Here is a 16,257-nt window from a genome sequence, read left to right as displayed (position 1 = left end):
GTCTGATATGTAAGGCTATGGAGCGCATCATCATGGACCGAATTAACAAGGATATAGGAAATCTCCAAACTCTGGATCCCATGCAATTTGGTTTTGTAAAGGGTAGATCATGCCTGCTCAACCTGGTTGACTTCTTTGAGTAAGTCACCAGAGATGTGGATGAGGGCAAGGTAGTTCGTACAGCCTACCTCGATCTGGCCAAGGCCTTTGATACCATTCCCCACTCAGGAATTATTGATAGACTCACCAAACTTGGCACCAACCCGTATATCACTAGGTGGGTTGCAAATTGGCTCACAAATAGAACCCAGAGTGTGAAAGTAGCAGACTCCAAGTCAGACTGATGACCAGTCATGAGTGGAGTCCCAGAGGGATCGGTCCAGGGTCCTCTCCTGTTGGGCATCTACTTCTCAGAAGTCCAGGCCAACACAATGGGACTCTGGCTGACCAAGTTCACTGACGTGTGCAAGCTGGGAGCCATTATTAACTCCCCAAGTGATTTAGACATCCTACAGAAAGGCCTCACTGAGATCAATGACTGGTGTCAAAACCATAGCCTTAAGCTTAATGCCAAAAAATGCATCGTTATTCCCTTTGGGAAAAACTCAGTTGCCACTAATTACCACATTGATGGTAGCCCACTGAATACTGAAGGCGTTATAAGAGATCTGGGGACACAGGTTGACAGCAACCTCTCCTTCAACCACCACATTGCCACTGTGGTCAGAAAGTCCTTCTATGTGGCACATCTCATTACTAAGGGTTTTGCATCCAGGAAGAAAGAGGTTATCATCTCTCTCTACTCTTCCCTCATTAGACCAATCATCGAGTACAATGCCCCATTTGGCATGTACCTCAGTAAACACCTGCAACAGCTGGAAAGGCCACAAAAGTACCTCAAACACATGCCCTACATGGACAGACTAAAAAAAACTCCAGCTTTTCTCTGTGTCATATTGTTGGTTAAGAGGCGATCTCTGCTTGACTTACAAAGTCATGTCTGACCCAGCCCTGTTAAAAATGTCACACCTAAAGAAATCCCAATCCCTCTGCACCACACGCTCCAGGGACCTCAACCTCATTACCACAATCAACAGAACATGCTGGATGGACAGGTTCATAACCCAGAGACTGCCCATGCTCTGAAACAGACTTCCCATATATGTCAAGCAGAGCACCTCACTGGCCCTTTTCAAGAGAAATCTTGATAAGTGGATGGGAAACAAAAAGTTCACCCTGGGGATTACTCCAGTGACTCTACTTGATTAAGGTTACCATACGTCCTCTTTTTTGGGCTCCTGTCCGGGCGGTTTTTGAAGATTCTGCAATTTGTCCGGGTTTTAAAACTGGGACAAATCGCAGAATTTTCAAAAAGCAGACATCCCTATTTTGGAGTTTTTTCTCCGCTTTGTTTTTTTTTTTTTTTTGATTGGCTCATATACTGGCATATGAGCCAATCAAAAAACGGAGCTCTGTTCAATGTGGAACTGCTTGATGTTCCACATTGAACAGAAGATGGTCCGTTGTGTGCATTTTTGACTGGCTCGTATACCGGTATATGAGCCAATCAAAAAGGGGAGCTCTGTTTAATGCGGAACAGCTTTATGTTCTGCATTGAACAGAAGAGGGTCCGCTGTGCACATTTTTGATTGACTCGTATATCGGTATACAAGCCAATCAAAAAGCGGAGCTCTGTTCAATGCGGAACAGCTTTATGTTCCGCATTGAACAGAAGAGAGTCCGCTGTGCGTGTTTTTGATTGGCTCGTATACTGGTATACGAGCCAATCAAAAAGCAGAGCTCTGTTCAATGCGGAACTGCTTGATGTTCCGCATTGAACAGAAGAGGGTCCGCTGTCTGAGCTTTTGATTGGCTCGTTTACCGGCATATGGGCCAATCAAAAATCCACAAACACGGACCTTTTTTTTTTGTTCTTCAACTAAGAGTAGAAAGAGGACAAAGAAATATATGCTGCTACTAGCACATATTATTTCGTCCTCTTAGGTTGAAGAGTGAAAAAAAAAAAAAAAGGTCTTTAGTTTTAGTCCTACAAGAGTAAAGACCTTTTTTTTTTTTGCTGTTCAACTTAAGAGGATGAAATAATATGTGCTGGTAGCAGCACATTTTTTTCATCCTCTTTTACATACAAAGATTTATGTTAACCCTATACTTGATAAGAGGCACTGGGAACTAACAACGGCATGATGCCAGGGCACTTCTATGGGCTAGGCTTGAAAAAGGCTCCAGGGCTGTTGGCCTAGTACACACCTATGAAACTATACACCTACACATGCTTGTTGAGTGTGTTAATTAGTTTGTTCAATAATATGGTGTCTGATCTGGTTGCTAGCTGGTTTGTCACAAGCAATAGACTGTGAATTACTTAAACAGAATTTACTCTGTCAGTCAGAAACATTGCTATTCTACAGGGCATACACATTTAATTTTCTTCCCAATGTAGATAATAGCTTGAGAAATCCAATGACTGAAAAATAAAAATACACAAACATCAGGAAATTTATGGGCTGATATTTATTAACAAAGTCAATAACCTACCCCTCCCCACCCACACATTCAGAAAGTAATTGTTTCTTTTAAATTGATACAATAATTGGCAGGTATTTCAAAAGAACGTCACATACCATAACCTACAGGAAATTAATGGGAAGATAATCCATAATTTAGGCATGTAATTTTTCTTTTTTTACCAGTGAGAGAGATAGCTATTTTTTTACGCTGATTCAGACTGAATTTCAGAGATAATGGTATGCATGGAAGACATATTTGTTTCCATAGTAACACAGCCTGTTACCTAACTTAGCCTTGATTCATATGACTGTACAAGGACAAGTCAGTAAGCATTCAGTTCTAATATACACTTCTTCTGCAAGGTTCTTCACTTGCCCCAGTATTTTCCTGTTCTTTGGTAACCAAATACTTTCCATCTTTCCTCATAACTTTATACTACTCTATGCAGATAATATGGTTCTATATAAATATGGCTCAAACACTCATCCAATCCAATAATGTCTAGAGGACTACATCACCACATTGTCTACCTGGCTACAAAACAGGTACTTAATTCTTTATACATCAGAAACAAAATCCATGACCTTTGCTTTTAACAAGAACTCAGATCAGTACTCTCAAATGTTCACATAGCAACTAACAAAAACAGTTAACTGAAAATATGATTTTTTATGAGTTATGCAAATGTCTTGATCAAAAACATAAATTTGAATATTGTATCTAACAAATCAAATCAAATAATGATCTGTGTTAGAAAGGAAAGTTAGGTATTTACGATCACAAGAAGGAAGAACTGCATAAGGAAAAGATATACTGGTCACTCAGTTTGAGAGGGGTCCTTTGTTTGTTTGTTGTACAAACCTTTTAAAAGTATCTGACCTGTTTACAAATAACATCTATCTCTGTCACTTTAATACACTGACTACTCAGTAAAAGCCCCACTGCTGTTTTCATGGAAAGTCAAATGGCTCCTCATTCAGTAATGAAGTTATTTCCTACTGTCCACCCACTTTAGAAATTACTTTATACTAGAATCTTTGCCTTTCCTAACAAGTTAACCCACAACATCAGAATCAAAATAGCGACTAAAATGTTTACTTACTAGCTTGGTTGCTCTCCAGCACCCTTTGCAATGCTTCATCAAAACAACCACAGCTTTTCCATCTTAGCATTCAACCTCTTGGAACACATACTCACAAAATTAGAGACCTCAACATTTACATTAAATTTGGAACGGCACTTAAACACCATCTCAACAATGTACAAGCTGTAAATGCATTTTTAAGATTCATTTGACTTAAACCCACACCTCTTTGATCACTCTAGTTTACTTACTTCTTATGCATAGCTTTATTTTTCGCCATAAAAATGCATAAACACACCCTGTTCTCGTACATCTTTTCAGCCTTTCTGCAGCTTAAACTTTTCTTGTCTTCCTAATCTTCCCTTCATTAGCTATTTTCTTCCATCCCTCTTTCCTCCACAAATTCTCTTCATTGTAGACATTGGATATAACATCATAAATGATGCTTTTAATCATTTTTTTAAAAAGTTGTGATCACTAGCTTCTGTTCCATAAACTTTTTACCTTATTTTACAAATTTACATTGCCAGCATCAATCCCCTTTTTCTATATGGGGTTGGGGTGTCACATGAACTGTTGCCATCTTTCTTGATTCAGTGTCATTTTCATACCTTCTTCTATGGTCATGCCTGACTGTCACAGACCTTCTCTCATGCATTTCATCCATCTCTTTGTTAGATACTCTTGTTTTTTCAGGCCTGCTTCTTGTCTCTCCTGAATCATCTTCACCAGATTGTCCTCTTTTTTTTCCTGCACGCACACACACACACACACACATTCTTTGCAATTGGAGCTACTTTGGCTTCTGCTCTGATCTACTCATTTCTTTATCTGCCCGCAGTGGTCCTCCTACCACCCATCTTGGGCACATCATCACTACCCCCTAGCTTCCTGAACTATTCTTCCTTCACTGCCCAGGTTTCTGTGCCATACAGTAGTACTGGCCACACCACTGTACACCTTGCTTTTCAACTATTTTTGGCATTCTTCTTTTGCATACTATCACTGATATTCTATGCCAGTTAGCTACAACCCCTCTGATTCCAGCTTTGACCTCCTCATTCAAACCTCCATTCTCCCACACCACTCCTCCCAGATATTTGGATCTGTTCACCTGTTGCAGTATTTTCCTTCTATCTCAGTTTTCAGCTTCTTCTGATTTTTCTCATTTGCTGCCATGATAACTATCGTGTCTGTACTCAGTTTCATGTCATATCCCCTCAGAGTTGCACTTCATTCACCTTTCATTTAATAAAGTTCTTGTTCAGAGTCTGCCTGCACATACACTTGATCTGTATACAGCAGCTTTGCTAATCTGTTCTCTCTGGCCTGTTTGCAAGTTTAGTCCATCACCACTGAGAACAGCAGTGAGCTTCCAGATGAACCCTGACCCACACAGCCACTCCCACTTGAAACCTGTATGTTAATCTGTGCACTATGCTTTCTTCTGTCATGGAGTCTTTGAACATAGGCTGCACTAATTCTACCAGTGTTTTGGGGACTTTGAAACATTGCAGGACTGCCCAATTCAGCCTTTTTAGACATTGCATTATGCTTTTTTTCATGTCTAAGAGTACTCTGTTGGACTCTTTTCTAATCTCTAGTTTCTTCTCAACTATCTGTTGAATGACAAACATTGCATTGGTTGTTTTGCATCCTGAATCCCATTTCTAACTGACACTTTTACCTTGCACTGCTTTGCATATTCATTAGTCAGACACTGTCTCCAGTACTTTCATGCCATGTAATAAGAGTTTGATACTTCTGTACTCAACACAGTTGTGAATGTCCCTTTTGCTCATCTACACCAACACTAGAATATTTATTCTCTGGTATCAGAGATATGCAGTTCTCTCCATACAGCTATGAGTTCCCTCCAGAGCCAATTCTCCCCTAACTTACCCAACATCTTGATCATATCTGCTGTGACCTCATCTAGGCATTTTTCTTTTCCTGACATAACTTTCTTTAGTGTGGTTCTTATGTCTTCTATGATATGTCTTCTATGATAGGGTATTCTTCCTCTTTAATTATAGGCTGTATTTGTGACAGTACGAACTTCCTGGTCTGTCTTTTCTATCTCCCACTTTTCCAGACCACTTATTTCTTTTGATAGCTTCCCGTAGCTCTGCATTCTACCACCACCTTTCCATATCTTCCTTACTCCATACCTGTGTCTGGCACATATCTGTGCTATAGTCCCCACATATGCTACTTTGACGCATCAACATTCATCTTTAATTACAGCTATTTCCGCTTCTTGCTTAGTTGTTAGAAATTTGAGTATTTCCTTGAACTCTTCAGTTTTCTCTCCAGTCAACTTCCAGGTCATCAACCTAGTTTCTTGCTTACCATAGAGACTTCTTTGACCACTCCTTGCAGCGTATTGTGTTTACGAGTGGCTTAAGCTGTGGGCCAATTGTTTCACTAGGGATGACTTTGAAATCTCTGACTGTGCCCTGTGCCCTTTCCTTACTAGGAGGAAGTCTACTTGTGTTGCATGTTGGCCACTATTATACGCATCTTGGCCACTTTTCTATGTGACCCTGTGACAGTCACTCTTTCTCTCTCTCTTGCTGAGCCATGTGTTGGCCACCATCAAGGTGCCAGACAGAATTCTAGAATGGCTTCTCCTTTTTCATTCCTGTTCCCTCATCAATGTGAACACATGCATTTCTTATATCCTGTCTTATTTATCCCCAGAATGCACTTTTTTCTTCATTATCACAGCTCTGCTGTCGGACAGAGACTGACGATATGAATACTGCCCTATCTTTACACTGGAATTGTATTTACATGAGTCTGTCACTAATTCTGATGATATCCCTTACTGGCTTCTGAAACATCTTCCTCACCACAATTCCCAAATCATTTCTAATCTCTCCTCCACTTAAGTAGTGGACTCTGGATCCCAAGTGAAGTCCCTTTCCTGCATTAACCTTTCATCATGTTTCTTGTATACAGAGGATATACATTAAAATATATGTCAAAAACACATTTTAATTCCCTTCCATAAGCTGTGTACCTTGTTTTACAAAGTTCTGTACCCTTTATTACTAATCCATTTTAAACTTGCCTTTGTAGTTCCGAGATTGGTATGAAAACAGTTTTGTCAAGATCAGGCCACATTTAGGTAAATAATTGGAAGTAAACACATACATGCAAACATAAATAAATGCATACATACACACATACATACTTAAGTATGTAAACAAATAAAAATAAGTATGAAAATTAGCAATTATATTATAACTGAGTTATAAATACTGAATGAAAAGCACAGCTGAAGAATCTGCATGTAATAACGATTAACTGCTAACATAGATTGCTGTTGTGAAACCTTAAAAATGCGATGTTTACTTACTGTGTTTCTCCTTTATTTTTTGTAGACAAACAGAGAAGCTGCTATTTGGAGGGCACTTGTAGCTTTCATTTACTTGCCTGATGTATTCCGATATTTCAAGGCAATGTTGGTGTTGTTTGTTAAAGGTATCACCAATGTCTGTGAAGAGATGATCTATGTCTGGTACACCGACAAGCTTTGCATTAACTTTACCTTTTTTCACAGTTGTATCTGTTTGAAATAAAGGGTAATAGCAATTGTTACAGTATAGATGTGTGTTTTTTTAACTAAAGTTAAATGCTATAGTAACAAGAGTTATACTTCAGAAAAAAACTGCATGCTATAATTCATAGGTTCATAAAAGGTTACTAGGCTAACAGCCCTAGAGCCCTTACAAGCCTAGCCATATTTATCCCAAGTTGCCCCAACTGGCAGTGGTTAGGTGAGAGAAGTTTGCAGAGTTAAGGGTCTGTGGTAGTTAATATCAACTTCCTCCATCTAGTAGGGACATAGGCATCACCCTATAAGTCAATTTGTGTCGCTTTGAAGAGAGTCAAGGAGGGGCACTGTTTCATGCAAATAGGAAGCTTGTTCCAGAGAAGTGGTAGTCTCTGGGAGATGTATTTTATCTCTCTAGCATAACCTGTTCATGTCAGAGGCTATGTTAAGATCGCTGGAGCAAGTGACCTTCCTGCAGTTTGATTTACGAATTTGTAACATTTCCATCAGGGCCGGGTCAGAGACTGTCCTGCAAACAGACACAGGGCACCGGTTAGCAAACTGTAGGGGACAGAATACAGTGACAAAGCTCTCAGTCTTTCCACATAAGACTTCTTTAATGTAATCTGTCATTTCTTGGTGAGAAACCTCTGTAGTCTCTCCAATTGTTGCAAGTGTCTGGTGAGCTAGATGTAAAAGGGAACATTGTGTTCAATTAATGGTCTGAAGAAATGGAATTATAAAATCCTTAGATCTAGATGCAATGACTTTACTTATAAGATGTGCCACATGGAAGGATTTCCTTACTACTGTGGATATGTGGTGGTCAAAATTAAGATTGCTATCAACCTGAGTTCCCAGATCACATAACACTGAGTCTACACTTAGAGAGGAGCTCTCTATAATATAACTAGTAGGGATGTCAGCTTTCCCAAGGGGAATAATAATGCATTTTTTTGCATTTAACTTTTATCCATGGCTTTGGCACCAGTCATATGTCTGCATTAACCCTGTCTGCAGTACATTAACATCAATAGGGACTCAATGGTTGCTCCCAAGTTGCAATCAGCAGTGAGCTTGGTCAGTCACAGGCCATCCAAGTTTTCCTGGAATTTTGAGAAATAAATTCTGAACAGTAAGGGGCAAAGCACATAGTAGGAAATGTGCAACTTCAATCCACTAATATGTGATGTCAAATAATTGCTGGGCATTCCTGCATTTCAATGTAATCCATAACTCTCATCAAATGCCCTCAGCAATACTGCAATAAAATGTTTACTGAAATGCACAAAAAGATGAAGCATGTCCTAGAAACTAGGGATCAGTTAAATCCACCTATTTGTACCAGCTATATTTAAACTAGTAACTCCCTATAAAGTTAAATTGCTTTTCATCTGTCTTTCAACTTATATGTTAAATATAGTTCTGCAAGCTATTTCATAACATGAAACCATGTAAAAATAAGAAACTTAAACTGAAGCATTAACTCTCTACTTGGCATCCACTGCCTTGACTTCTTCCTTTATCAGAGCCCCTAAACTCCATTCTTTCACTTTAATGATAACAGTACCTTGTATCCCAAATACCCTCCTTTTATGTCTATACACATCCAGTCACCATCTATATGCCATGCTATCTTTAACCTCACTCATACAATGCAAACATTGCCTCAGTTCAAAACAGGTTATTCCCATTATAACTTCAGTTACAGCAGACATTTTTATAAAACTGAGCCCAGAGTTTACATCCACTTACTGAATGCATTCCTAATGCATCACTAAGACACATTTCTATTAGTACTTCTTCAGCCTCCTGTGAAATCAAACAATCTCAACTGCTTGGGTGATACACAAAAGAAATAATGAAATTATCAAAATCTCATGTATCTAATGTTAAGGAATAGAGCTCTTTAGAAAGGAGGAATGATAGACTTATAGTTAAAATAAATATGTACATGTAAAATTAAGATATTCAACCATTCAGTTCATGGATTAGAAAGTTCCGGTGAGATAGTTTTTAAATAGCAATTGTTTCAAAAATGATGAGTTACAGTCACATCAGTTTGCTTCATTAAATCCTGATAAAACTCCACTCATACCAGCAAAATAACAATATATCTACATTTGAAGATATCCTGCACTGGCTATCATGTCACTACCCCCAAGAAACCCTAGTACTTGGAGACTTTAACATAGACTGGGGCACCTGTTCCTCAGAATCCCCAATCACCCATATTAACCTGCATGCATTTACACAAATCATATCCACCCCTACCAGGATAGGTAAACCCAACCAAAAAGGAAGTATACTTGACTGGGTACTCATAAACAGTCACCCCCAACTGTACACCTCTGGTACCCTCCTTAATGGCCTAAGCGATCACCTTCGCACATATGTAATTAAGCACAAAACCATTAATTCCCAACAACCCTTACTCAGAAAGGTTAGAAACCATAAAAACTTTGACCCTGCCAAATTCCAACAAGAACTAAACTCATGTAATTGGTCTATTCTAAAACACCTCCCCTTAGAGGAAGCAGTAGCATACTTTAACAACAAATTCCTTGAGATCCTTGATTTGCATGCACCTGTTCGTTCATAGAGAACCAAGGCAAAAACTGCACCATGGCTTTCTATAGAGTCTAAACTCAAAATTACCCTTAGAAACAAAGCATTGGCTTTATGGCGTTCTTCTAAAGACCCTCAAGATCACATTAAATACAGGCAATCCAGGAACGAAACCAAAAAATCAATTTTACAAGACAAAAAACAATACTACTGTAATTTACAGACAGTAAATCAAAATAACCCTGAGAAGGTTTGGGCAGGTTTAAATAATCTACTACATCCTGGACAAACTTCAACCCCAATCCCTGCTACTACTATTGATAAAACCCCTGAAGATGTTTCTGATAGTTTTGACCAATTCTTTACTGAGACAATTCATGCCCTAGCTAGCCAACTACCTCCTAGCTCCCCTGGTCCTGAAAGTAGCATCTCTAGAAACCTACTTGCGTTCAGCTTCCAACCAGTCGCCACTTCACTTATCCGTACCTTGATCAAAAAATTAAAACCCACTACACTTTCTGCTGATCAACTTCCTGCTGAGTACCTACAAAAATCACCTGATGCTATTGCTTACCCGGTCTCAATACTAATCAATCGAACCATAGTAGAAGCTAAAATTCCCACCATCTGGAAAATATCCTATGTAATCCCACTTCACAAAGGAGGCAGCTCTACTGAATTCTCCAATTATAGGCCAATAGCTATACTCTCTCCACTTGCAAAGATTATGGAAAAATGTATTCATAGACAACTCATGCACCACCTAATCCAAAATCGCCTTATGGCAGACACTCAACATGGCTTCCGTCCTCATCACAGCACTACTTCAGCCCTCCTAGCCTTTACTAACACCATAAACCATAATTGCAACAATAATTATATATTCTCAGCCCTCTTTTTGGATCTTTCCAAGACATTCGATATGGTTGCTCACCAACTTTTAATCCACACCCTGCAAACATTCTGTCTAGATACTGGAGCCCTCCAATGATTTCAATCCTACCTGAATGGTCGACAGCAGGCTGTCCTCTGGCAGAACAAACTCTCTAACCTTCTACCTAACACCCTTGTAGTACCACAAGGCTCTATACTAGGGCCCTTGCTGTTCTCCATCTTCATTAACGACCTTTATACTGTCATCCCAAAAGTCAGCTGTATCCAATATGCTGATGACTCTACTCTGATTTGCTCAGCCACATCTCCAGTAGAGTTATGGTCAGCTACCCAGACCACCTTTAATACCATAGAAAACTGGCTTTCTGAACATCGTCTGATCCTAAATCCCTAAAAAACTAAAATGCTGTTATTTTCACCAACACATAGGTCTACCGCTTTCACCTTTACCATAAAATCAAATGATGGCACAATAATCTCCCCTGACCCATCTACAAAACTATTAGGTGTCATCATAGACAATAATCTAAAATTTGACCTACATGTTAACCAAACTATCAAATCCATCAATAAAAAACTAGGGTCACTTTACAGAATAAAAGCCTTCCTAACCCCTCCAGCTAAATTTGCCATAGCTCGCTCTCACCTTCTTTCAACCCTTCTGTATGCATCCCCTCTACTCTCGAATTTAAACAAGACTGTCCTTAACAAACTCTCAATTTGCTACAACCACATTGCCAGGTTTGCCACTGGGCTGCCTTTTAGGACACATCATTGCATCAATCTAAATCAGCTTGGGTGGCTTGAACTACCCAGCCTAATCCAGTATAACCAACTGATTATGGCCTATAAAATCCTCTATAATCCTGACAATACTCCTGCACTTAAAAATATTATCACCCCCTATAACAATCCTAGACCGCTTCGATCCTCTAACAAACTACTAATTCAGACTAGAAAAATTAAGAACACAGCCAGTGATTCTCTCTTTGCAAACTTTGTAAGTAGATCCTGGAACTCTCTTCCAGCTGATATTACCTTACTTTCCACCTTAGGTTAATTTAAAACTAGACTCAAACAACATTTGTCACTTAACTGGCTATGTCAATGTATCAAGCCTGGCTAACTCTCTCTAGAATATGTAAAAATCTGTTAACCAGTTTACTGTGTAATTTAATTTAATCCTGACTTGTGCTCAGGATTAACTGTAACCTGTGGAACTTGTTTATCTTTGTTACTTATGTAATCTCTGTAAATAGTCTGTTTGTAATATGTAATACTGGTATTATGTAATGCTGTATCTGCTTACCCTTGGAGCTTTTCTCCCCGGGCCTCCGCTGAAAATGGACATGCATCCAGTCAGACAATCCCGGTCAACAAATGTAAAATAAAATAAATAAAATAAAATAAAATAAGGCCACCCATAGCATAATAATTAGAGTTGTGTCTTATGAAATTAGTCTTGAAATGTAGCTGCTTGATTTGATTTTCACTGTTTAAACAACTAAAATCAAAACCTTTTGAATACATGATGAACGGTTTTGACCTAGGTTCAACTGAACTTCATATCATATTTGCATAATATAATTGCAATCTAAATTATTTCATGTAATATTTTGTGTATGTGCACACCAGTTTTTAATCAACTCATGAAAACCTGTACTTGTGCTTTTCTTTAGCCAGCATTTTTGGAATAGACTGCTCTTACTTATAGGTTCATAGGTTCATACTAGGCTATCTGCCCTAGGGCATTTATAAGCCTAGCCAGAGTGTGTTTGGCTTTTGCCACCCATTTTAAATTAATTTTGCTATGCCCTTTTTCGAGGTTAGTATACTGTGCCTCTGTCTAACAGTGACACAGAAGTGATACCCGGGGTAAACCTACGATCTCCCATCCACTCATCAAGATTCCTCTTGAAGAGAGTCAATGAGGGACTCTGCCTAACCTGGACTGGGATTTTATTCCAGAGTGAAGGGAGCTTCTGGGTTATGAATCTGTCCCTCCAGCATGTCCTATCAAGTAAAGTACTTCCGTAGAAAGCTTTAAAACATGTCTGGATGAGGGACTCACATATTTCCACACCAGTATTGGGTGATATGGCTGAGCTTCTCAATGGTCTCCTTGGTCACAGGTTTAGTAACAGTCTAGGAACCTATGAACCTATATACGTTAATATGTTTATGTCTATTTGTCAAAATATAAAAGCACGATGTCACACCTGACTGATATTTGCACTTTCAAAAACTAACTACAGAAAAATATAAACAACTCAAGAACACAGAATTGCAACAGAAAATAAATAGATTCCTTTTGTGATCTGTAAAAAAAATCTACTGATGCAATCAGATCAAATTTGTCTGAAGAATGATAGTATTACAAAAAGTTTTTCGTAAGGTAAGGTACAGTGTTGGGGTTGGGCCAAGTTCAGCATTAGGATTAGGGTTAGGGTTAATGTGCGTTATTAAGGTGGGAGGGGGGAGGGGCTAACACCACACTGGTCCAATAGCGCAAAAAGGACAAAAACATCTACAGTAATGTCCATCCTGTACATGTACATAAGCAGTGAGATCAAGAAATCACTATAGAATTATAGCTAGCACTCTGGTCTATGGAGCCATAGTTAAGTCGTCTTCTACCTTTGCTAGTTTCCCAGACTGCTACACACACGTCAGCCTTTAGGACAAACAGATCTGCATGCTACAACTGTAACAAGCACTTTTTTATAGTTACCAGTAAACTGACCTTCTAGCTACAACTGCACATGCAGTACTTGCATTTAGTTATGAATCTGAGAGAGAAATTCAGAGAATGCAAGTGCTGTACTTGTGCCCACTGGTTAACTGCAGATCATATCCTGTAACGACATGCACCCAGGGTAGCTACCCCTTTGACCTACCCTAGTTATAGATCTGCTACGCAGTTTATTATCCCAAGCTGGGGAATAAAAATATAACTGCAGTAAGCTTCTTGTTGCTAATATTCTACATGCAGCCATGAATGCAGTATCAGCATTCATTTGCAAAGCTGTATTAACGGTGGCATTTTATATTATTATCAGTACTGCATTTGCTCCCTTTTGGAAACTGCCTTCTAACATTTGGATCTGGGACATTCACCCTCCCTATCTCCCTCCCTAGTTTTGGCTCCATGCAGTGCCACAATACAGCTGCATTCTAAATTACTATGAATTTCAGGTTTCCATTGCATCAACAGATAATATTACACAAGATACATTAGAAATACATGTTGATATAATTTAGATAAAACTGGAGTTTGACAAAACAGATGTAGATACAAACGTGTTCATTTTTTATGTCAAGATATTACTTCAGAATGATGATTTTCTAAACCTTTTCTCAAAAATAAAACGTTATTCATGATCCTAATTAAAATACATTAAAAGCCCACTCTTTTCCAAATAAAATTTGATCCACATAGTTTATTTCAACCTTACTAACTTCAGATAATATTATTATATATTCTAGTCTCTCTCTCCAAATCTTTCTTTTCTTCTCCTTTAACTTTCATCGGATACATAGCCAGGAATGAAGATAGTTAATCTTGCAAAGAAGTGCTACTCTTAATTTAGAACTAAAAAAAAAAAATCCTGTGAGACTTCCAAATATTTCAACATTAACCAAACAAATTACAGGATTTCTCGTATTGTTTTTCTCCATGATTTTTTTCTTCATTTATTGGTTAATTAGATAAGCAGGCTGGACACAAGTATCACTTTTCAGTGTTGATGCTGGATACAAGTGTCACTTTTCAGGGGTAATCTGACCGACCATTTAGTCAAGTGGGTTACTCAAGATTACACAGAAGGGAAATGGGAGTGGAAAGAATCAGCCCATGTTCTGTGGACTTCAGTAAAGCAACAGGTTAACTGCTCTGGACATTAATTACAATCACCATCCCTAACTGTCAAATGGTTTTCATCGCTTACTGCAATAGTTGATAAAATGAACTAACAAACAATGAGAACATTTTGGAGTCTATTTCATTAACCTAAATTATTTTATATTCATCCACTGTTTTCCCTATAAGATTCATGTTCCTTACTAAAAGAAAAAAAAAACTAAAACAATGAGTGAGAAGGTCACTGAAAAAACAATCTGTAAAAACAAAATGAAAACTCTGTACCACTGAGTAACCTACCAAGTCTCTAGTAGCAGAAGGACATGGGATATATGCAAATGATTCATATACATATCAGGTTTTCCAACTAACTGGTTATTCTAAATGCCCATAACTAGTTTGGTCATTACATGCCAATAAAACCAAAACCCTGCTAGTTACCGATATGCACATTTCAGTCTAATTATAAACTCATCAATACAGCACAAACAAAGCATTTTGCTAACCATTACAAACACAGGGCTGTTATACCCAGCTGATGTCCATTAAGATTAGGGTCACTGCAAAAATATCCCAAACAACAAACTAAAACAATGAATGAGAAGGTCACTGAAAAAACAATCTGTGAAAACAAAATGTAAACTTGAGTAAAGCTAGAACTTCCACTGAGTGACCTCCTAAACCTCTTGTAACAGAGGCACATGGGATATAGGCAAATGATACTTGTGAAGATGAGGTGTAAGGATCATTTGCATATATATCTATATATATATATATATATATATATATATATATATATATATATATATATATATATATGTGTGTGTGTGTGTGTGTGTGTTTGTGTGTGTGTGTGTGTGTGTGGGTGTATGTGTGGTGAATGGGGTTGCTTTTATTGTCCTGAACTTGTCCATTAAAGCAACAAAACAAGTCATGGGAATTTAGATTCACCAATTAGCTGAAACATCTGATGTTCATAAGGATCATTTGTATATATCCTATGTGCCTCTGCTACAAGAGGTTTGGGAGGTCACTCAGTGGAAGTTCTAGCTTTACTAGAATTTTTATTTTGCTTTTCTAAAAGAAAAAAGGAATATCAACTACAGATAGATTGTTTCAAATTATTTGGTCAATTGATTTTAAAGAATAGTGAATAAATGAGATGTAATAGTCCAAATGTGTTATATAAAATGATAGAGTCCTAACTATGACCTAAGGACAGTTAGCAACTTGTTCAGAATCAGACAACGGGAAATATGGGTGAAAACAGTTAACCTTTATATACTGAACTTCAAGAAGCTGAGGAAATCGTCTTCACTAACAGATGGCTTTTATTGCTTAGCACACTAGTTACAGTAAAATGTTATGCTAAAAATAAAATAAGACTGTATACAAACTATTCAAATCCAACAGGAGTCCATTTTATAACAGTTCAAATAGATTTTTAAACTATGAGGATGGACATTTTACAGTTTTTTTGGAAGTGCTTACTACTTACACTGTAGGGAGCTAAACTCACCCTCTCTTGGGGGATGTATAATTTTGAATGTATAGTCCTTCAAATCTAAGATGCCCCTCTACACAAAATTAATCTATTTGTCAGTGTGATGAGACCTCAAAGAACTAATTTATAGCGAACTTCCTAGCAGCTTTTCATTCATTCCAAAATAAAAAAAAACAAATATCTTGGTTTACCGGTTTTAGTACATTCCATTTCATTTCAGTTTCTCAGGCAAAACAGTTTGGCCTTGCAGACTAAAA

General features: G+C 38.1%; 1 protein-coding gene across 1 annotated transcript in view; it reads right to left on the bottom strand.

The window, feature by feature from the left end:
• LOC122813039 overlaps positions 1-16,257 on the bottom strand; it is a 145,147-nt gene that overhangs the window by 19,015 nt on the left and 109,875 nt on the right. The window contains exon 4 of the mRNA XM_044085149.1: positions 6,978-7,187. Coding sequence (XP_043941084.1) covers positions 6,978-7,187 — 210 coding nt within the window. The remainder of the gene's footprint in view (positions 1-6,977; positions 7,188-16,257) is intronic.

The sequence above is a fragment of the Protopterus annectens genome, chromosome 10.part0, assembly GCF_019279795.1.
Source record: "Protopterus annectens isolate FY-2018-M chromosome 10.part0, PAN1.0, whole genome shotgun sequence".
NCBI lineage: Eukaryota > Metazoa > Chordata > Ceratodontiformes > Protopteridae > Protopterus > Protopterus annectens.
Note: the sequence above shows the minus strand (reverse complement) of the source record. Positions and strands in the feature narration are given on the sequence as shown.